This window comes from Drosophila tropicalis, unplaced genomic scaffold (assembly GCF_018151085.1).
Source record: "Drosophila tropicalis isolate 14030-0801.00 unplaced genomic scaffold, ASM1815108v1 contig_573, whole genome shotgun sequence".
Classification (NCBI taxonomy): domain Eukaryota; kingdom Metazoa; phylum Arthropoda; class Insecta; order Diptera; family Drosophilidae; genus Drosophila; species Drosophila tropicalis.
In genome coordinates this window covers 379,674-402,821 of record NW_027173049.1, presented here as the reverse complement: position 1 = coordinate 402,821, position 23,148 = coordinate 379,674, and the positions used below count along the sequence as shown (strand labels likewise).

Below are 23,148 nucleotides of genomic sequence, written 5' to 3'. Positions count from 1 at the left end.
ATAACCATTTTAAAGTGATAGGTACTCATAACGGTTTCTCCAATAATGATAGGTCAAAAGAGGTTAAGTCAAAAATTCTTCCTCATTACATTCCTTCTCAGTTTCGATATCGATATTACAAGCAATGGGGATTGGACTAAACACAGTTGCATCTTTTCTTTATTTCATTTCCGGTTTAGGCCAGGACGATAACTGCGCCAAGAAGAAGCATCGACGGAATCGCACTACCTTCACGACTTATCAGTTGCATGAACTGGAACGAGCCTTCGAGAAGTCCCACTATCCCGATGTCTATTCACGCGAAGAGTTGGCAATGAAGGTGAATTTGCCCGAAGTGCGTGTCCAGGTGAGTTATCGTTCCCTAGATATGCCTATCTTTTAGATATTCAAAGATTATAGATGTTAAATTGGCAATTTCAAGCAGTTGTTGGCCCTCTCAGGCACAACATGTCTGGGCCACAGCCAGTCTCCGGAAATTATATAATTTCCGTTTGCAATTTATTTTAACGTAATTAAGCTGTTCCAGCCTCTACTTTGCTCTCCATCTACTCTGCTAGTCTCTGAAAGGTGTTAAATATATATATACCTATATATTTTAAGGCAAGGATTCATGGGGCGGGGAGCCAAAACTGAGACAGAGAGAGAGAGAGAGAGTAGAGTCACCACAATCAGAGACAGCCCTCAAATTTATGTCTCAATTGCAATATGACAATGGCAAAAGAGTTTCAAGTTTTTGTTACCCATTCAAAGATATGTTTTATATGCATTTTATGCGACTAACGAGTTATGCTCCTTTTCATTTGTGTCTATCTGTCGGTCTCTCGGTCTGACGATCTATGCCTGGGTATGCATGTCTGGCAGCCATTCGTTTCGGGTGGCAAATTGCGACATTAACGGTTAGGGCGCCTCGTAAATTCCTTTCACATTGGTGTACTATAAAAGACGCCAAGTAGAAGAAAAGGGATACAGGAACAGAAACAGGAACAGAGCAATAGCGAGTGAGTGAGTTCGGGAGGAAGTGCATGAGTCCAAGTTGGAATTCAAGTTGCTGAGTTCAAAGTTAGGCAACTTGCTGCAAGTCGTGGACCAGGAGACCATTCGAATGGCATACTTTTTTTTCCAGTTTTCTTCTCTCTTTTTGCACCACAAGTGAATGAGATGGGGGAGGTGGAAGGGTGGAAGGGTGGGCAGAAGTCTGGTAGGAGTAGCTAGCAAAATGCAAAGGACATATCAAATTTCATGATTTCGTTTCCTCAACCGACAAATCATTTTTATTGACTAAACATTATCATGCCTACGACTCACTGGGACTATGACTATGACGATGACGTTCTTGGTGACACTCCGTCTCCATCTCCTCCTAACCCTCCCGCCCACCTGCTCGTCTCGTCTCTCCGTCACCAACACAACACACAGACATAAATAAATAAACAAATATACCTACTAAATGTATATACTATACACAAAATGTAATGAACCAAAATCGCATAAAAATTTTTCAGGCAGGACGACGCGTTGCGGCACGGCACTACGGCACTACGCCGTACTCGCGTCGTTACTCTGGGGCGATTTATCAGTATTTCTAGATGGGGCATGGCCCTCATGTGTCACTTTGTCAAATTGACACGAATTCAAATTATGCCAGGAAACCCGCACCCGCACACAAGCCTTCTCCGTCTCTCCCTCTGCCGCTTTCTGCCCTTTCGTTTAACTCGTTTTTTCGATTTTGGCAATGGGGAAGAGGTCCTTCAGGTCCTCCACTTCAGCACCCCTCTCCCACCATTCTTTCTCGGTGTGTGTGTGTGTGTATTTGTAATCGTATTTGCGGTTAGTTTGCATGAAGTTCTAGTTATCGTTTTTCTTCTCTCTTTTTTTTTTTGGGTTTGACTGGGCCTGAACCTGGGAAATTGCTTGGTGTGCAACTCGTTGAAGGTGGAAATTTGTTTTGATTAAGTTTGCACACACACACATACAAACACACACAGAGAAACACACACGAACAACAGTCAAATACAATTTCTCGTTTTTAGATGAGTTCATTTTTTTTATTTGGGGAGTTTTTTTTGCTTTTCTCTACTCGATTCGATTTTTCTGGTTTTGGTTTCGGTTCTTTTTTGTGTAATAGATTTGCTAAATGTTTGTTTAAAAAGTTTGATTGGATTTTGCATTTTTGTATATGACAATTTCTGTGGCTTGTTTGATTGTAGTTTAAATGACAGAATTTGCTTTGTAACGAAAGAGACATTTCAATTTTCATATTGTTGGGCACTGAAATTGCAATTGAAAGCAATTAATATTCCGAGAGAGAGAAAAAAGGGAACCCGGCAAAGGGCGGGAACGTAAAAGGTGGCAGGGAGAAAGGTGGCAATGCTCTCTCGGAGGGGATTATCTTTGATGGTAACCAAAACAAAACGTTTAAGCCAGCAAATTAAACAACAGATTAACGCCCCAAAGAAGTAGCAGACATCATCATTAACACTGTGCAAACAAACACTCCATTCTGACCGGGAAAAACTTGAGGGGAGGTGATGATGATCTCGTCTAGCATTTAACCATGAGACCCAAACCATATGGATGAATGGCTGGAATCCTCTACTATGTGTCTCCTTCCTAGATGACAATTATTTTATTTGGATTACACGCTGCTGAAAGACAGGCTGCAATTTCTTTTTTTTCGGGTTTTTGGTTTTTGTTTTTTGCAGGGGTTGTTATGCCCCTTCAAGGGTTAAAAGAGTCTATGTGTGTGTGTGTTCAATCACACGGCGTGTTAAGTCTGAGTAAAAGGGTTTAATTAAAACTTAATTTAGCATGACAAACCAAAACGAATTTCAATGGCTGATTGATGTCCCGGCCATAATATAGAGTAACCAACTAAACTGACTAAATAAACTTTTGATTAGGATTGTTGATTGGATTTTGATATACCCAAATAAACTCTGACTGAATCGAGAAAACATGCCAACTTAGAGAATTGTATACAAATTAAAAACATATAATATTGGCAAGGATTAAGTTCTGTTTCTTTCTAAAACTTTTTATTAAATCGATTCCAAAGAAAGTCAAAAATTGCAAATAAAGTTGGAACTGCTGAGATTTTAAAAATAAAGACTCTTTGGCTTTTCCAAGGACACATTTGAATGTCAGATCCTTTGTCTTTGGATTTGAATATTACAATTTCCTGACCTTATCAGGAAACAACAGAATCAAAAAATCATTCTCTGATTTCTTACTCTATGCATTATTCAATTCAATATCAATTTATCTCTTACACTGAACATTGCAAATAAAATTTCAGTTTTATCATTACCTTCAATAGAAATCGATTATAGTTTAATGTATGGATACTATTTCATAGTCCAAGTCAGTTTGACTGTTTGCGTTTTCGCCAAGATTTGAAATAAAGTGAAATGAATGTAGAAATTATTCGTTTTCTGTAGACAAATTGATGATTAAATATCGTAAACCTGTCAGAATAGGCCACAGAGAGGTAAATGGGATAGAATAATATATGGAAACTCGTTAGATATGTATATCCTGCTCATATTGCTCATACGACATGTGTGACGTGACAGAGACACAGACAGATAGACCAGCAGAGGGTGGTGTGTGTGTGTGTAAGTGTCTGTCTCGGTGTGTGTGTGTGTGTAAGCATAAACAGCAAACAAATAAAAATGTCATTTCACTAACAAATAAAATAGATTTTTATTGCATTCCACTTGCTCATTTTGTTTGCTTTTCCTTTACTTACTTTTTTGTTTCTGTTTCTGTTTATTTTTTTTATTATTTATATTGAATATTTACTTGAACTTTTTGCTCAGTATTGCATGACCATTTTCCTTGCTTTCCTTTTGTTTTTTTATTATTAAATGCTCCATTTTCTTTATCGACAAGTTTTAGTTTCGCTTTCGTTTTCTCTTTTCACATGTCATAATAACAATAATAATAATAATACTATAATGCATATTAGCAACATTTGCTTTTGCCATTGCCTTTGCCGTTCGACGTTTCGTTCCGTTTCGGTTCGTTTTATTGAAATCCTATACAAATCTAATAATGAAAATGATCATAAGGAACAAACTGGAAATGCTAAACAAACCGATTTATTTGCTGTATGTCATTGACTATGCCTATGCCCCAACCCTCAGCCCTAAGTGACACACTCCTGGGACATGGAGAATGGCAACAAATTTTTCAGTTTACTTAACTTATATTGTTATGTGACTGACTGACTGTCTGTCTGTGTCTGTCTGTCTGTAAAACTGGCCCCAGGGCCTCCCTTTGGGGCCGACCACGTTTTCAATTGGTCATTTATTAGGCACTTTGTGTGATTTGCCTGGTGGCGGCCCCAAAGTGACCGAAATTGCTTTCAGTCAGCTTAGTTAATAACTCCAATGTAACTGAATTAGCTCTCCTTTTTCACCTTGGTCATAGTTGGCACATAAACAAGGTAGGAGAAAAAAGAAACCACGGTGACAGCTGCTCTTAAGTGCGTGGGCGTGTAGGCGGGGGAACAATTAACACATTATGCCATCTTTGCATAACCCGGAAGGCAGGGCGAAAGAACGTATAGCACAAAGTACAAAATAAAAGAAAAAAAAAACACATAAAGCCGCCGCAGGGGTAAATAAATGTCAAGTCAAACGAGTTGACTCAACATACCAACTAGGGGGTTGCCACTAGCTTGATGTATCCTCTACTCGCAGGATAAAAGGGTATATCAGTGTGCAAATCAATTTCTGAATCAATGAAGACAATTGAGAACTATCCGCCAATTCATTCCGATCGGAGACTTTCAATTCGTATCACAGTCGTATCACATCCTCGAACTTAAGTGACTCCACTTCACAGAATCTATTCTTCTTATCCTTTTAGAGATAAAGCGTGAGGATCTTATAAGTACATCCTGAAAAGTCCAACATTTTCTTCTCTACCATCTTATAAAAAACTCAAGTGTCATTACTTTACTTCATCTTAAGAAAGGATAAACATCTTCTCCCTTTTCACACTTTCTATTCCCTGTTTTAGGGTATCTGAAATTCGTGACTTTAAGTATGTTCACGTACGAGTGTGAGTGTGTATCCGTGTGTGTTACACATCTGCTCCGCAGTTTGTATTTATTCATTTTAATAAACTGTCAACTAAAACAAAGGCAAAAGTTGGTATGGTTCAACCTCCAACACTTGATATGAGAGGACTAATTACGAGTAGCCAAAACAATAAGTTCTAGGGCAAATATTTCATTTTTTTGTACCAGGGGTGGCAGAATACAAATTATGGCATATATGGGTCTGATATGGAGATGTGTCTGGGTGGGTGAGATTCAAAATACGTTACAGATTGGATTGCTTAACGAAATTCTTGCCGACTTTTGTTGGCTCAATATATTTTAGTTTATGTGGATCCAAAGAGATTGCCCATTGATCACAGCGATTTGGATTTAAATTTCATTTGAATCTTTGCTATATTTATATCATTGAATCAAATTAAATCAAGCGGCAAGTCCTGGACAGGAGCTTCTTCAAATCTTCTTAGAGGATGAAGGGAAGAAAACATCTTATACTTATCATAATTGTCCTCAAACAGGCTCACTATTTCTTTGGTGAGTTAATATGTAGAACTTAAAGATGATTGACTTACTTGGTTAAAAATTTAGCATCGAGAGAATTCGATGAAGCTCAAAGTTGCCTTCACACACACATGGGAAAAAGACTTAATTCTTCTCTGTGGTTGTCTGGAACTTTGCCGCTTTCAATTAACCCTCAATAGAAGCTCAGTTAACAAAAGGAAATGAGGCCGCTTTTGGTTTCCTAAAGGATTGTTAACAGATCGTGATCTTACATCGCATTTGTATATGTATATATGTATATTATACATATGTGCATAAGTATATGTGTAGGAGCCTTCAAAATCCGTGTCGCAATTAATTAAACTTTGAATGGGCCAAAGACATCGCAATTGCCGCTGTTAGTCAAAGGCAAATGGAATTCCATGGCAGAGGCGTATGATGATGATGATGATGCCAAGGGTAAGAGAGAGAGAGAAAGCGGAGAGGGATTTGGGGGGATGGCAAGGACAACATTGTCGGCTGAGGCAGCGGCATCGTTTGTTTTGTTTGCAATGGCATCCAATTTCATTCTTTTTATGCGACTTATTGAGTTTACGCTGCTCCACACAGAACGGTTCCGTAGACCCTGAAGGGTGTCTCGTCCTTTTTGCCCTTCGTCTGTCTTGTCCTTATTGTAGTGCTGGTGCACGGAGTTCTGGTTGCCTTTGCTGAGCCTTGGGCTAACTTTAAAGCAGCCGCCGACGCCGACGACGACGACGACGACATTTGCCGCTCGTCTTTTATCTCTGCTTTGGCAAAAGCTTACACAGCGCATCCTTTGCCAAGACTACATGTGTGTATATACGTACATATGTGTGTGTGTGTGTGTGTGTAATTTAAGCTGCGAAACGTGTCCCTGTGTGTGAAGATGTTTGCCTATCGACTTTGCTTCCAGAGTCTATGATTGCTCATTTGCCAGCTGCTGAAGGCTAATGAAATCACAATCAAAATCATTTCGAGAGCGACGCGTGCAAAGGATTTGTCCTCGATATTAGTAGCAGCCACTAAAAACCGCTTCAGTACACACCAGGTCCTTGGATGTCCTTGGGTCTCTTAATTCGGTTAGGACAGTCATTTATCAAATTTACCGTAACCTGTCAACACACACATTTCAATAAAAATGAAAATGTATAAATCACAAACACAAAAAAAAAAAGGGAAAACAAAAACGAATATAATGAAATGAATGAAATTATAGATCAACCCCCTGACAGTTGGGCAAACATAACCTCACTTGACATTAGGGGTTAAAAACAAAAAACCGAGAAAGAAAAAAATAACCAACGAAGAGGAGGAAAGGAAACATAGCAGAGCATGTCCCCCAGCTCCTGTTCTCTACTCCCTCTCTCTCTCTCTCTATCCTTCTCTCGAGGAGTTTTTGGCTTAAATTGTAACAAAATATGATCTAAATGTAATCAAGCGCATAACAATGAAATTATTTCTTATTTTGCCATGGTAAATTACTTTCCCGAAATCCTTGGCCATCATCTCGCTGAGAAATGCAACGAAAGGAAACAGCTGTTCGGTCCTTGCAGGATTGAGATTCGCCACTCGAAATGTCAAGTGCGTGAAATGCAAAAGTGGGCGTAGGTCGAGGGGGTTGGCAAGCGCCCTCACCCTCGACGACCTCAACCCTCGGCGACTCAATGTGGGTTGATTGTTGCTTGTAGTAGATGAAATTATGAATATTATTCAATTTCAACGCCTAAATGCTTTGTAATGAGTTGCACATCTGTTCATTCGTGTTCCAAAAGTCAAAAGGCATCACGATATCCTCTTGGGCCGCTCTCTCTCTCTCTGTCTATCGCTCTGTCTCTGTTCTTATTATTGCATTATGGCACTTGCCATGTCCTTTGTGTGTCAGCTGTCAAGGGTGCTTGGATTTTGATTTTACAGTTTACAAGTATTGAATTAGGCAGAAAATTGTTTTCACCGATTTTTTTATGTTTATTTTAATTTTTCCCTTTTTTAATGGGCAGAAGATTGTGTAATAATCATTTTATGCATTGCTCAAATTTATTGATAATATCTTAAATTAGTTTCCCTTTCAAAATTAAGTTGAATGAAAATCTACTTAATAAATTTTCAGAGAATTCTTATTGTAAAAATTACAATTTGGTTCCAAAAACAAGACTTTTCGATCCATTGTAATATAGAGTTCGATCCGGCCAGATTTAGAAATCAAGTTTCATCTCAATTGGTTATATCGACTCGACTTCTAATGCTGATTAAGAAAATATATAATGCATGCAAAAATACAATTTCAAATTACGGAGGCGAAAAGGGGCGTGGCAAAAATATGAAATAAACTTGACCTATTTACATACTACGCGAGTCTACATACCAAATTTGGTGGCTCTAGCTTTTATAGCCTTCGAGATCTGCGTGTTCATACAGACAGACAGACGGACGGACGGACGGACATGGCTAGGTCGACTCGGCTGTTTATCCTGATCAAGAATATATATACTTTATGGGGTCGGCTGTTTGCTCAAATCACGAATCACTCATTTACACCTTTAATGAATCGAGTGAAAATCACAATTCATTGAATGAACATTTGGCTTGTTTTTCAAGTTATCTCCATCGAGTCATCTCTGCCCGAGTATGGACAATCAGCTGAAAACAGTTATATAAATTGTTTTATGACATAAAAGCTGTGAATCCGGGAGGGAGTTTGGGAGTTGGTGTTGATGGATTAGTCCATATGGAAGGTCCAGAGTATGATGTCTTCTCAGCTGCCTTGTTGATGCTCTGTTGTCTAACAGGTTGATGGCAAGAGAGTTGGTAACTCGATCTCATCCTTTTTCTGTGCCGTGTGTATCTCAAATAGTAGTAGTGAAAGGATACTGAAATGGTTTGTATAAAAATCAATTAGAGTAACCGAACTTTTGCGTGTATTCGTGCAGTCCTCTACTCCGAAATGAACTCCAGCCTGCTCAGTCGAAAGACTTAAACAAAAAGTGAAAGAAAACTTGTCATAGAAAAGAATGTTAAAAAGAAATTTGAATCCATAAAAGAGATCTTTAAATCAGCGAATTAGGAAATTACGTTTTGATTACAAGCAATAAAAACAACTTAAACTATTAAAAAACTGTTCAAATGGAAAGACAAAACTATAAAACTTTTCCAATTGTATTCAAAACTATTTAAAGTGTTGAAATGAGATTGAGTTTTGAGTAGTCTGAAGAGCTTCCAAAGTTATTGTTATTATAAATATAGGATCAGGCCCGGACTGGGACCCTAAGAGGCCTCCGGGCATTCAAATTAAAGGGCCCCCTATACTAGGTACACATTTTTAGGTTTTACATCAAGTATGATCGTTTATGTGAAAAAAACAAAAACGACTTCTTACAAACAATCAAACACTTTTATTTGCCTATCTTTTTTCAACAATGCGTTTCTACGTAAGATTTTAACACTCATCAAACAGTCAAAAGTAACGAAAATTCGTTAATAGTTCGTTCATCTTCAATTTGATTCAAGTTTTTTTGAGTTATGGAAAAATGACACACACTTGCCATAATATAGCTTTATAGCTAGGAAAATCTATGGGAAAACTATACAATTATAGTACATTGAAGGGGCCCCTAAACGTCTGTGGCTCAGGCCTTTTGTTTATTCTATATAAGAACAGAACATTTTTATACCCTTGCAGAGGGTATTATAAAATTGGTCAGATGTTTGTAACGCACAGAAGGAGACGTTTCCGACCCCATAAAGTATATATATTCTTGATCAGCATGAGAAGCTAAGTCGATATAGCCATGTCCGTCTGTCCGTCTGTCCGTCGGTGCGTACGCGTTTTACTCAGCCATCTTAAGAGCTATCGGGATGAAATTTTTTTTGGGAGCTTTTTTTTACCCGGGTGAGATAAAGTATGAAAATCTTTGGGATCGGACTACTATATCATATAACTCTGGAACAAAAATTTTTGCAAAAATTGGAGTATCCCCATGAAATTTACCAATATAATAGAATTTGATATAAAATCTCAGATCCCAAAATTTGACCCTGATCGGATAAATAGAACACAAGTTACAGTCTATATAAATCGGCTCAATCGCTGCCGGCAGCTCTGCTTGCTGCCTACTACGTCATCATCAAATCAACAGAGCACATGCATACTCACACAGACGCAACGCTACATAAACTGTATGTGTATGCGTGCGTTGCTTTGCTTAGGGAATGAGGGAAGAAGAAGAACAAATTGTACATAGTATGAAGAGTAAAATTGTTTTGTTTGTATATTAATGAATTGAGTTGCAGAAAACAAATTTTGAACATGTGAAATTATTATTGTCAAGGACTGCAAGGGTATATAAACTTCGGCATAGCCGAATTTAACTTCTTTGATATTTTACTATCAATTTTGTGTTTTGGACCCTGGTTAAAATAAAATCAGTTCTTTTGAAAACAATGTCTAAAGTTATAGTAGCTTACAGGGCTTCTGAATCCCAGGTGCCCCAGCGTCCATCAGTTTATTAAGTTTCAAATATCAAAGAAGTTAAATTCGGCTATGCCGAAGTTTATATACCCTTGCAGTCCTTGACAATAATAATTTCACATGTTCAAAATTTGTTTTCTGCAACTCAATTCATTAATATACAAACAAAACAATTTTACTCTTCATACTATGTACAATTTGTTCTTCTTCTTCCCTCATTCCCTAAGCAAAGCAACGCACGCATACACATACAGTTTATGTAGCGTTGCGTCTGTGTGTGTATGCATGTGCTCTGTTGATTTGATGATGACGTAGTAGGCAGCAAGCAGAGCTGCCGGCAGCGATTGAACCGATTTATATAGACTGTAACTTGTGTTCTATTTATCCGATCAGGGTCAAATTTTGGGATCTGAGATTTTATATCAAATTCTATTATATTGGTAAATTTCATGGGGATACTCCAATTTTTGCAAAAATTTTTGTTCCAGAGTTATATGATATAGTAGTCCGATCCCAAAGATTTTCATACTTTATCTCACCCGGGTAAAAAAAAAGCTCCCAAAAAAATTTCATCCCGATAGCTCTTAAGATGGCTGAGTAAAACGCGTACGCACCGACGGACAGACGGACAGACGGACATGGCTATAGCTTCTCATGCTGATCAAGAATATATATACTTTATGGGGTCGGAAACGTCTCCTTCTGTGCGTTACAAACATCTGACCAATTTTATAATACCCTCTGCAAGGGTATAAAAATGATTCTTACTGGGAACCTCGTACGAAGAGCCCAAGTGACTAAAAACTGCTACTCTACTAAGGTGCGCGCAATAAGTAAGTTGGACAAAGACTTATTACATTATTTTGTTCAAAATATGCAGTTTTTCGTTTTCTCTTTTCCTTCTATATTTTAGTTGTATTGTTCTTCAGCGATGGCCAAAAAATATGCTGAAAATATATTGTGAAAAAGTATCACAGGGTTTTCTAGTTACATTAATTTTTAGTTTCGTTTTGCGAACGAAATAAGAAAATGGGACAGATTGATTTGCTGTCATTTCTGGTTAGTCTCATGTCCCAGTTACTTATTTCGTTGGAAAATATTTTGTTTGATTATTTTCTAATTTTGCCCTAAGTTTTTTTCCATTTTAATGGGCTGAAATATATACACCCATACCTCGCTTTGCGTCGTTTCGGTTTGCGTTTTTTCGAAGTTGCGTCGCTGATCAATTAGCACTAATTTTCATTGTGCGTCGTTAGATTTTCGATGTTGCGTTGCTCAGGAAACGTGAAATTTGTATTTCTACCAGCTAATACTACGTCAGTTATTCAGCCGATGGATCAGGGAGTTATATCGACTTTTAAAAGCTATTACCTTCGACGGACCTTTAAGCTTCTTATAAGTGAGACTGATGGAGAAGGTAAACCTACCATGCTACAATTTTGGAAAAATTTCAACATTATGAAAGCCATAGAAATTATATCTGATTCGTGGCAGGAGATTAAACCATCTTGCATGAATGGTGTTTGGCGCAAAATATGGCCTGAATGTGTTCACCAAAAATGCACTACCGAAGTTGATGATACAACAGCTGTTTGTCATGAACTTTCAAATTTTGCCAAACAGTCTAATTTTGAAGGTATGGAGGAGGCTGATATAAATGAATTGCTAACATCGCACAACCAAGAGTTTTCTAATGAAGAACTTTTGCAATTGGAATTGGAAATTGCTAATGAAGAAGATGACTATGACCGTGACCATTTAGAGATATCCAAGCAACAGAACTTAACTTCCAAACAAATTTCCAAAGCGATATCTTTGATTGACGAAGGCATGGAGATTTTCTTAAAAAATGATCCTGACAGCGAAAGGAGCCTTAAAGTGTCCCAAGCGGTAGCTGCGAATATTAATTGCTATAAGGAATTGTATTTTATGCAAAAAAAAAAAAAGCTGGTCAGACAACACTGGACCAATTTTTTTTTAAAGAAAGCCGACGTACGACAACAGACACTGAAGACTTATCAGATAGTGATTAATTGTAATTTTATTTAAATTATTGAATAATTGAATTATTTATTTTGTTTTAATTGAATTAATTTCTTCTTGTTTTTTATATGCATAATATGAAATAAAATGATATGAGATTTTGTTTGTTTTTTAAATGTTAATTTGTTAAATTTTAGTTTTAAAATGTATGTATTTTCGTAACCCTGAAACCTATCTTCGATTTTTACATGGCTTGCTATAGAAAATCATAATTCACTTTGCGTTGTTTCGACTTGCGTCGCATTTTTTTGGAACGTATCCCCGACGCAAAGCGAGGTATGGGTGTATATAAATTTAAGGAGTTTAAAGATAAATTTATTTTATTTGAATATCCTAATCGGCTTAGTTGGTATAGATATTAAGGTAGTGTCCCATTTACTTATTGCGCGCACCTTACATGAAATTTCATCCCCCCTCCCGGTGAGGTAGGATACAGTTGTAAAGTATTAACCTAACCATGTTTTAGATGAAAACTACATCCATACACTAGCCTGGGATTTGAACCCGGATCATCGTTGTTCAGTTTCCTAAATGACTGCGAAAAACTCCCAAAGTTACTTATATTTCTTTTAAAAGTGATTTAGTTATCTGTTAGTTATTACAAATTACAAATCATCCATGAAATTCAGGTACTTAACCCAAGGAACTAACTAAGCTTAATTTCTTTTGGATTAGTCTTGTAGTCCACTTTGAGAAACATAAGAATTTCAGTTATATTTCTCTCAGTGTACAAGCGTATAGGTGAACATTGTATTGGCATTTCCCACAGATTGATTTTTTTGTTTTTTTTTTTTTTGGTTGGTCGTGTGTGTGTCAGTTTAAATGAGGCCTGAGCTTAAGTTGTCAAATTAGCAGAACGACATACAAAATTTCAATTTCGACCTACCCAGAAAACCAAAAAGTATCAACAAGAACCGAAACAAAAACAAACATGACTCAGAGCCAATCAAAAGGAAATTTTCAATAAGGACAGGTATAACAAGAGCTCCAGCACCAGAAATCATGTGCACGATATCGTTGAATTTGACTTAATCAGCTTTATATAAATGCTTACGTTTTCGTTTGACAATGATGAGAAGGAGAGAGAGAAGCGAATGGGGATTCCCCCCACACTCACACTCACACACACACACACACAATACGCTAATTATGTCAAGCCACAGACAGAAGCGGCTTATAATCAATTCATACATTATATTTCTATATATGTATATAAAAATATTTGTGGGAAAAGGGTAGAGGGGTTGGGAGATGGAGGCGGAGGGGGCCATCAAAATGAAGTCGGCTTTGTCCTTTAGTTTCCGCTTTTAATTAATTTCTGTTGCCTGCTAATTGGTTTTATGCGTTTTATTGCCATTCAAATTGGTAAGAACAAAAAATAAACACTTAACAATTTCTTTTCCTTGGGTTTTGTTTTTTTTTTATGATGTGCTAATTAATCACCTAAACAATTTCTTCTGGCACGCAAATTATAATTAAGTTATCCGAGAAAAAGTTTTAATATATACGAAAAACAAAAGGAAAAACGTGAAGGAAAACTATGAACACAACTAATTTATATTTGTCATAAGAAATTATTCAAATTGTGCGAGTAATCAGCGTGGCAACTGCCACAACCCCCCACAGCAACTGCCTCCCTCCCCTCCCCGCCCACTGCCATTCGCTGTTGCAAATTAAAAATGCGTCAACTGAAAATGTGTGAGAGAACAAAAGGAAAGCCAGCAGCTAAGAGTTGAATCAGAATCCGAATCGTGCGACAGTTTCAACCTCAACCCCCGCAACCCTCTTAGAAATAGAACTATCCTTGTTTATTTACCTTAGCTTTAGGTATATATACGTATTTGTCGTCCTTTGTTGTCCGATTTAACTGCTTATTAACTGTGCGTGCGCTCAATGTTGCTCCGCTCGGTTGGCTCTGGCTTCGGCTCTGGCACTGGCTCTGTCTCCGTCTCTGGCTGTCGGCAAGTAAATAAATAGCTAATTAAATACAGGGTGCCACGTGGCAAAGAGCAAACACGCCCTGACAAACAACCCGCAAACCTTTCTCTTCCCCCTCTCACTCTCACTCTCACTCTCTGGGTTTCCCGTAAGTCATTTCCAATTGAAATCACTGGGAAATTTGAGACAACCTTTTGATCGACTGGGTGTTTGGCTGGTTGCCTCTTATTTAGGGGGGTGTTAAAGGGGAGTGTGGGCTGGAGAGTGGGTCAAATACCACCTTGGCGTTTCGCATGATGACATTTGAGGCGTACACTTAGTCTGTGATTGGCAAAGTCGTGTGCCACGCTTTCGATTACAGCCAACTAAACTGTAATTATAAGCAAATCAAAGGCTAGCCTAGTTTCCACAATGGGAACTTCTCACAGACTACAGGACTACGTGGATACATTCAAAAGTTATTCTCGCTAGCAGAGTGACTTAACATGGCCGCTGAAAGACTCCAAGACACTTCCTTCAGCTAACCAGGACTTAAGAGCCTTTCGTTTGTCAAACAGTTACTCGAATAACATTATCCACATCTCCTTTATACCCTCCTTTGAGGGTTAAGGAGGTATTTAGGTCAGTTTACGATTCATAACTGTTTAGGTTCTAAAACAATTATTTTGCCCAATTTTCCCTAAAATCCTCATTTAAGTTATATTCCAAACAACATTCCAGTCATCTTGAGTTTAATAGTTTGAATTCCTTGGAATACAAGGTCTCCAAATCTAAAGTCAAAAAGAATTCTAGAAGGTTTAAGCTATTTCAAGGTATAGTTTGGAGAACTTAAGTCTTTAAGATTAGAGCTGGTTAAGTAGTAGTCAGTTGCCGTGTAAATTAATATGCTTGTCGGCTTTTAAACTAATTAAAACATCTTGCCTCAAAAGGGGTCTTTTGTTCGCCCTCAGAACTATTCCTTCGAAGGCAAACGAAACAGGATGCCTTCTTCGGTATTTTTCTTTTTTATATAGTTATTTTGGGGTCTGAGCTTAGGTAGGCTACCTACCGGAACTAAAAGCCAACAAAGAACAAACATGTCATAAAACTAAACTAACGAGAGAGGGAGATAGAGAGAGAGGAAAAAGGACTACATGCTGTGGCTTTGTCCAACGACAAAATCGGAGCAAATTATGACAGGCTCCTGTGTGTTTGCTACGAACTGAGTTCGGTTGAGCCATATAATTAGGGTTTCGCGAATTTCGTTTTTGCTTTTTCGAGGGTTTGAGGATTTTTTAATTGAATTAAAGCTTCCACACGAGAATAAGGACGAAATGTAGGGAATGGGAACCTTAGAAATGTGAACCGAATTCAACTCGTTTCTCAGACTGAAACTGCATTTTGGTTATTACTTTAGGCGCCGCTATCAATATCCTTGAGCGCAATGGGTTGTCCTGCAGGGTCCCTGGGATTGCCTCTCTCTCTCCTCTCTCTCTCTAATTATATGGTTCATTGCTATATATGTCGAGTCAATTTTTCTTTTCCAGGCAATTAAATTGCTTATCGCAACGAGCTCACAAAGTGCAATTTTCAATCAAATTGATTGAATTGCATGACAAATGAAAATGTTGGAATAATAATAATAGAGAAGGGATACCGATTATGCCCCACGTCTCTCCCCTAACCGTCGCCCTTTCGTCATGTACTTATGTGCAATGTAATTGTCTGATTTCTAGAGCTAGATTCTATAGTTAGTTACCACAAATTCGAACGAGCTACCAAATTTAGAACGGAAGTATATATGAATGCAACAACAATAACCATTTCCTTCTCTGTAATATCGTAATATCACCACCCCCTCCTTGCCTCTTGCCCATCTCCATCTCTCCCACAGCGAACATTCATCCCAGAAGTTGCAAACAGTTTTATTAAGCTGCTGAGCTCTTGTGTGTTAAAAGTCAATTTTCCAATTTGCAAAACTGTCAGAAACATTCGAAAAGCAATTTCTGCCCCACACACACACACACTCACACAGAGGGGGAGAAACGAGAGAGAGACAGAGTGAGAGTTGCAGAGTAATAGAGATAGAATGAGAGAGAGAGCGACTTTGTGGGTGAGTGTGTTTTCTGCATACAAGCCAAATTGCGTATACGCCTTGTATGCTGGCTTGTTGTTCGCTTTTTTATTTTCATTTTTCCTCTACTCGCTCCTTCTCTCTCTCTCTCTCTCTATCTCTCTCATTTTGGGCAACGACACTTTGCGGCAGAAGTTTTCCAATAAAATGGCAAAACTTTGCTGCGAACAAAATTAAAGAAGACGGCAAGGAAAATGTATCCACAAGTGAGAAGCAGAAACAGAGAGAGAGAGAGAAGAGAATGCAATGATGTCCTAGCCAGGTTTTCGGTGGTGTATAGAAGGGGCAACAAATTGTTGTTTGCTGCCAATGTGAAGTTTATGAAAAAGATTAAAGTTGAAAAGTGGTTGGATTGACAAGGGTAAGAGGGGTAGGACAAATGGGGGGTCGAGGTAGGTAAATGGGTTGGTTGGGGGCCTGAAACTTGTGGTGAGTCGCGTGTCCCACATGAATGCTAAATGCCGCAGGCAGTCTCAATAAGGCAGAAGAGGACGCCAGGCCAGGCCAGGCCAGGCCGGAGCAGAATGTATCAAAATTGAAAATGGCTGAAAATGGGGATGCCTCCCTCTCCCCCCCCTGCTTTCCTCTCTATCTCTCTCTCGTTTTTTCTTTCTCTGTCTCTCTGGCTGTGTTTGTGTGTCCACGGGGTGGAAAATTCATTCAGTTTTGGTCCAGAACTTGTGGAGAATATAACAGAATCATGGGTGGATGGGGGGGAGAGAGGCAGGTGGATGGTTGCTCCCAACATCAACAGCCAAAGATGAAAGCAGACAATTTTCCCAACTCTTGTTGGCTTGATGATGATGATGATGACGATGATGACTGGGAGGATGGCTGGGTGGCTGGTTGGTGGGCGTGTGCCACCCCCTTGAATGGGCTGGATAGCAATATATTCTTTCTCTTTTACGCAATGTGTTTGTGTGTGTGTGTGTTTGGGGATTTTCATAATGGCGCGCCATGAATGGAAATTACAAAATTGATTTTGATGATTTAATTAAAATGAAGAAGCACAAACTCAAATTATAACAGTCAAGAGAGACGAGGCTTCAGCCATCAAGCCACTCTTCCCACTCCTCCCACTCATCCACCTAATGTGTTTGTGTGTGTGTGTGTGGCGCTGCTGTGTGAGAGTTGGCTTAAAATGTGGCCTAAAGCAGCTAACTTTAATTTATTTTCTCTAGACTGATTTGAGAGACAGGAAATTAGACTTTCTAAATGGCTTTTTTGTTAGCTGCGAAGAGGAATGGACTATTAAATGAGTAACTGGCCACAAATTGACCGATTTCAACAACAATTTTCCTAAGCCATTTAATCTGAATGTTCGAGTGATTGCACACAATTGTTCATTATCTCTCGAATATTTCAAAACTCACTTGGAAAGTATAGTAAAAATATAATGAATACAATTTGCAGAGATAGTTAACATAGATGGATTGATTTTTATGACTCTATCAGCTGAACCTGAGCTAAGGCTAGTTCTGTTGTTTATTTGAACTTCTATATTAACTAGAATAGATCTTGGAAACAGTAATTAATTAATTATTAATTCATTAAGATATATATTATTATACTTTTCAGTCTATGTTGATAGAACTTTCATTTATGGTGAGTTACTCTAGATGTTTATCATCCATATTTAGGATCGTATCTTCGTTAAGCCAGATAGAAATATTGCTTTTTAAATAAGTTTCATTAAGTAAGTCCAATAATATTCAACTACTTTCGAGATATCACCGACGAATGGGCAATTAAAGTGAAAGGAAAAGCGAATTCCCCTTAAAACAAATGAAAAAACAAACAAAAGTTTGCATTTAGTTTATTTTTTGATCACATAAAACTTAGTTTTGGAATTGATGCAAATGCCAAAGTAATGAACAAATCCTGGCAGAGTCGGATTTCAATATTAGTTTTTATATTTTATTTAAATCAAACATTTAATAATATGTATATTATGTACTTATAATGTAAAATGAAAAAGAAAATCGAAAATTGCAAGTCTTTAGTTTTTGGGTTAAGAAAACTAAATTTAAAACTTTAAGGATATGACTGAGAATAAGTATTAAGTAGTTATTTATAGTTATATTTAATCAATTTTCATACTCTTACAAAAAGGGTATATTAATTTTGGTCAGAAGTGTGCGACGCATAAAAGGAAGCATCTCCGACTATATAGTCATGTCCGTCCGTCCGTTTGGATCGACGCGAACTCCTCCTAGAACGTAAGAGCTACAGCTATGACAGTTTCCTAAACTTATCATTATCTTAATCAAGATGCGATAACTGTTTCATGAAGCTCACATAGGATCGATCGGTGGAAAACAGTGACTTTTGATCAATAACTTTGTTATTTGATATACTAAGGCCCATCTTTTGAAAACATTCGACTTTTTAGACAAAACGTTTTCCACTTTGACATTTATTGGTAAGGAAAGAGTAACAAACCACTTGCAAGGGTATACAAACATTGAAGCGGTCTAGGTTAGCCCCGGTCCTTTGGTCTTTTCGCATGTCTTTTGGCCAAACCTCAATCTGCCAAATGCCTTTTCGAAAATGACCAAAAATCTGAACTTTCTGATACGTCATCACCCGAAAATATTTTCCAAATATAGGATTACGCATCAAATTGTCAAATACTGTCAAAATCCTGAAAATTTCTCGTAAACTTTTTTTTAGTTTTACGCATTCGAAATCCGCTAAAAATCGAACAGAAAGCAATTAAAAAAAAAAAAACTCAGGAAACTTTTTTTTTATAGATTTTCATCTGATTTTGTGTTTTTTTTTTCTGAATTTTCCGAAGTTGTTTTCTTAGACATCTTCTTCGATATTTGCTTTAAGTATTGAAGAAAAGAACAATATGAAAAATATAACAAATATTTTTTTAAAAAACTTAATTCACAGTTAGAAACATTTTTTAAAACCCTTTATTCATATTATTAAACAAATCAATCGACAATCCAAACACTCGAGATCGATTCGGGAATATACAGGGTGGGCCAAAAGAAGTCATCCGATGTTGTTTGGCTCTCAATTTTTTCCTAAATAAAAGAATTTGATTCTGTTTTTAAATTACAAGTCGAGAAGATGATATCGGCCAAATGGGTGCCGTCACAGTTGATTGCTATACGGGATCGTTTTACAGCATTTATCATCACTTCGGCAGGAACTTCTGGAAACAGAGTCCCGCACTCGTGTCGAATGTTGTCCTTGAGGGCTTCTAGTGTCTCAGGCATGATCAAAAAAAGTCTGCATCGGTTAAATCGGGGGATCTTGCGGGCCAGTGCAAGTCGCCAAAACGAGAGATGAGACGACCCGGAAACGCAGCCTTGTGCCTTTGCTCCGTCCTGTTGAAACCACATGTCCTACAGTCCTAATTCGTTCAGTGGGACGAACAATTCGGTTAACATTAACCTATAGCGGGCACTGTCCACTTTTGCGGCAGGGTCCTCGAAAAGAAATGGTCCTCGGAGGAGTCCGGGAACAGCAACTCATGTAGTCACTTGCAGCGGGTGTAATGTCTCCTCGTGCATCACGTGCGGTAGTTCTGCTTGTTCCCGTACCCGCTGAGATGAAAATGACTACGACTATTTCGCGTTCTTGGGGAGTGGATCGCTACAAGGCTTCTTCACTTATATTCTATATCTGTCTAGTCCACAAATGTCAAAACGTTAACCGTTATTTACGAAACCAAGGACATCTTTCAATAGGGTGATTACTTTTGGCCCACCTTCTACGTACTTTACCTCCTCATTATTGACATGGCTTTATTTAATCGACTACTACTACGATGGATTAGCTAATCAAAGTGACTTATATAGTTATGGAGATAGTTGACTAATTTCTTAAATGTTAATACTCAAGAATTCTTTCTAGTTGGATTTCTAGTAAAAACACGTTTCGTAAATCATAAGTAAATAATTTTATGCACCATTATGCTTAATTAAGACATGGCAAAGGAGGTAGAAAGAGAAAGAGTGAGAGAGAGAGAGACAAACTATATGAAATACATGAATTTATAGCTATATATACATTTTATATTCCTGCATTTTGTGTGTGGAGTAGGAATTATAGCTACTCGTTTATTTGGCCGTGGGCAGGCAGCAAAAATAACAGCAACGGCAACAACAACAACAACATAATGGAAATGAAATTTCCATCAGAAATAATTTCTTATTAATTTGCGCAAATTGCATTTAATTACTTTGAGCAAAGCAGAGTTGGAAGCAGAACAGCGGCAGAGGCAGGGCAGAGACAGCGGCAGAGACTGAGGCTGAGGCCAGTGCCAGAGGCCAGACCCACCACCTCTCCCACCTTAGCCACCCACTGTGAACCTAGGCGGAAATCGAAAACAGTTCTTCCTCCCTCTCTCTCTCTGTCTCACTCGTGGCCAATCTTTTGGCTCGCTCGTTCGTTTTGACAGTCTCGCTCGCTCTCTCGCACGCGCTCTCTCTCTCTTTCCTTTGCTTTTGGCTCTAATTAGACACACACACACACTGAGACAACACACAGACAGAGAGACAGTCAGACAGACACTAATACACTTTCATTGTTACGGTAATGCTAATTAGAGCAACGGCAACTAATTGAATTTTATTTTATTTCCTTCTAACTTTGACATCGTTGAATGGTGGAACTCTCCCTCTACCCTCTACCCCCACAGCACTCTCTTGTGTGTGTGTGTGTGGATCCCATTTGTGTTTTCATTAACAATTTTCCCTTGTCCGCCATTTTGCTTTCTTAATACTTACATATCTCTCTCTTTCTCATTTATTTGGCTCTTTGTTGGAGCAAAAAAAAAAAAAAAGAACTTGGCCAATCTCTTTCTCTCCATCTCTCTCTCCCACTTTTTATTAAGACGACTCTGTTTATGGTTTGGTTGAGTTGGATTCTTCTCATCTCATAAACCTTATTAAATCAAAGCTACTTCTGAGTATTTCTAATGAATAAATTTTGTATTCGTTTCAGGTCTGGTTCCAAAACCGCCGCGCCAAATGGCGTCGCCAGGAGAAATCGGAGAGCCTGCGTCTTGGGTTGACTCACTTCACCCAACTGCCGCATCGCTTGGGCTGTGGAGCTTCCGGATTGCCTGTAGATCCCTGGCTATCGCCGCCGCTGCTGAGTGCCCTGCCAGGTAGGATAGAATACTTTGATGTCTGTACTTTTGAAACTAATCCCAAAAAGAAACCCTTTTCTCCTTAGGATTTCTGTCGCATCCTCAGACCGTTTATCCGAGCTATTTGACGCCGCCGTTAAGCCTGGCACCTGCCCAATTGACCATGAGTAGTCTGGCGGCCATGGGGCATCACCATGGACATGGACCACCACCGCCGCCGCCGCCGAGTGGGCATGGAGGACATCCACAGCCACCTCCCCCGCCACCCCCACCGCCCCATTCCCATCCACATTCGCATTCGCATCATGCTGTAGTGCCCTTGTCGCATCTCTCACCGCACTTGTCACGCATGTCACCGCACGCCACATCGCTGGGCTCGCCGCATCATCATGCCGGAGTGACCCCCCTGACCAATGCCACGCCCAATCCCAGCAATAGTCTGCCGCAGCCCGCAATAACCACAACATCCACAACGTCGACTTCGTCCTCATCCTCGTCCTTGGAGTGCAGCAGCAGCGGCGGGCCAGACGTCTGCATGTCACCGCAGAATCTCAGCATTTGCAATGCCGACTCCAATGGCGAGGCACGCGATTGCAGCGACTTGGACAGCAATAGCAGCACCAACAATGCCGGAAGCCTGGACAAATGTGCGGCCAGTGCCAACATTGAGCTACTGGATGTGGGCCGGGATAGTCCGCCGCCTCCGAGTGCCAGCCAGCCGACGGATATGCGTAGCAATTCCATAGCCACATTGCGCATCAAGGCCAAGGAGCATCTAGATAATCTCAACAAGGGACTTGTCTCCATGGTTTAATTAATAACCTTCTTCCCCCCCTCACCCTCACCCCCACTCCCCACTCCCTGTCTTTCAGTTTAGCGAATTTAATGTTGTAGGCTCCCCAATTTATATTGTATAATCAAGCAGACTAAATTGAAAAACAAGAAAATTTAATGTTAAAATTAACAAGAACAAAAACTAAACACCATAAAAGAAGTTTGTTAAAAAAAACCCACGACAACAGAACAGACAAAAAACAAAATCATAAAAAACAAAAAACATATTTAGCACAAAAATAAATATAAACAAGTTTTAGCTCAAGTTTTTTTCATTCTGTTTTTTTTGTTCGTTTCGTGGTCTATGGCCCAAAGGGAGCTACTCTCTGTGGTTTATCTGCCTCAATTGATCTGCCTGCTCGAACTGTCAAAATCTCATTAATGACTTGATTAATAAGCAAAACCAGGGGGGAGAGGGAGAAGCACAAGGAAAATGCTGACAAGTGGCAATTAAATGCAATTAAAAAGGACTAAATGTACAACAAACAATTCACATAATTGTCAATGACAAAACAAAGAAACGAACTGAGCTGGAATTGTTTCTCAAAATCGAATCAACTAATGAATAAATTATAATTGATTAATACAGTGACCAATTAAAACCCAAGCCGAGGGTTGGTTTGGCTTTCACATTGAGTCCGTGCTCAATTCACAATCCTAGCTCAGGACAAAGTACTCTGTCCCTGGCCACGATAATTGCTGGCCAATTATTACATTACATCGCTTATCACACGCAAAATATCAGACTGAAAATCTTACCACTAGTCCATATGTAAAACGGAATTAATTCACTGGGGAAATCGAAACAGGAACTAACTACCTTCTGACTGTGGGAACGAAACCCTTTTCAAGGGCCACAAAACTAGATGATGATGACCAAATTGATGTCTCGTTTATCATGTTCATTCACTCTAAAATGGGAAATACCCATCAATAATGTGTTTGGCCTGGCTGGTCCTCTTTAGTTTATGGATTTGCCAAAGGGATCAGTAATCTGGTAATAACGGACGACTACACAGATCAGGACATGAATATACATATTGCTAACTGACCCAGCT

At 38.8% G+C, this 23,148-nt stretch overlaps 1 protein-coding gene across 1 annotated transcript in view; it reads left to right on the top strand.

The window, feature by feature from the left end:
* Positions 1 to 22,267, top strand: part of Rx (Retinal Homeobox) — a 30,155-nt gene extending 7,888 nt beyond the window's left edge. The window contains exons 4-6 of the mRNA XM_068287934.1: positions 180 to 346; positions 21,109 to 21,274; positions 21,343 to 22,267. Coding sequence (XP_068144035.1) covers positions 180 to 346; positions 21,109 to 21,274; positions 21,343 to 22,070 — 1,061 coding nt within the window. The 3' untranslated portion in view covers positions 22,071 to 22,267. The remainder of the gene's footprint in view (positions 1 to 179; positions 347 to 21,108; positions 21,275 to 21,342) is intronic.
* Positions 22,268 to 23,148: the final 881 nt, after the last annotated feature.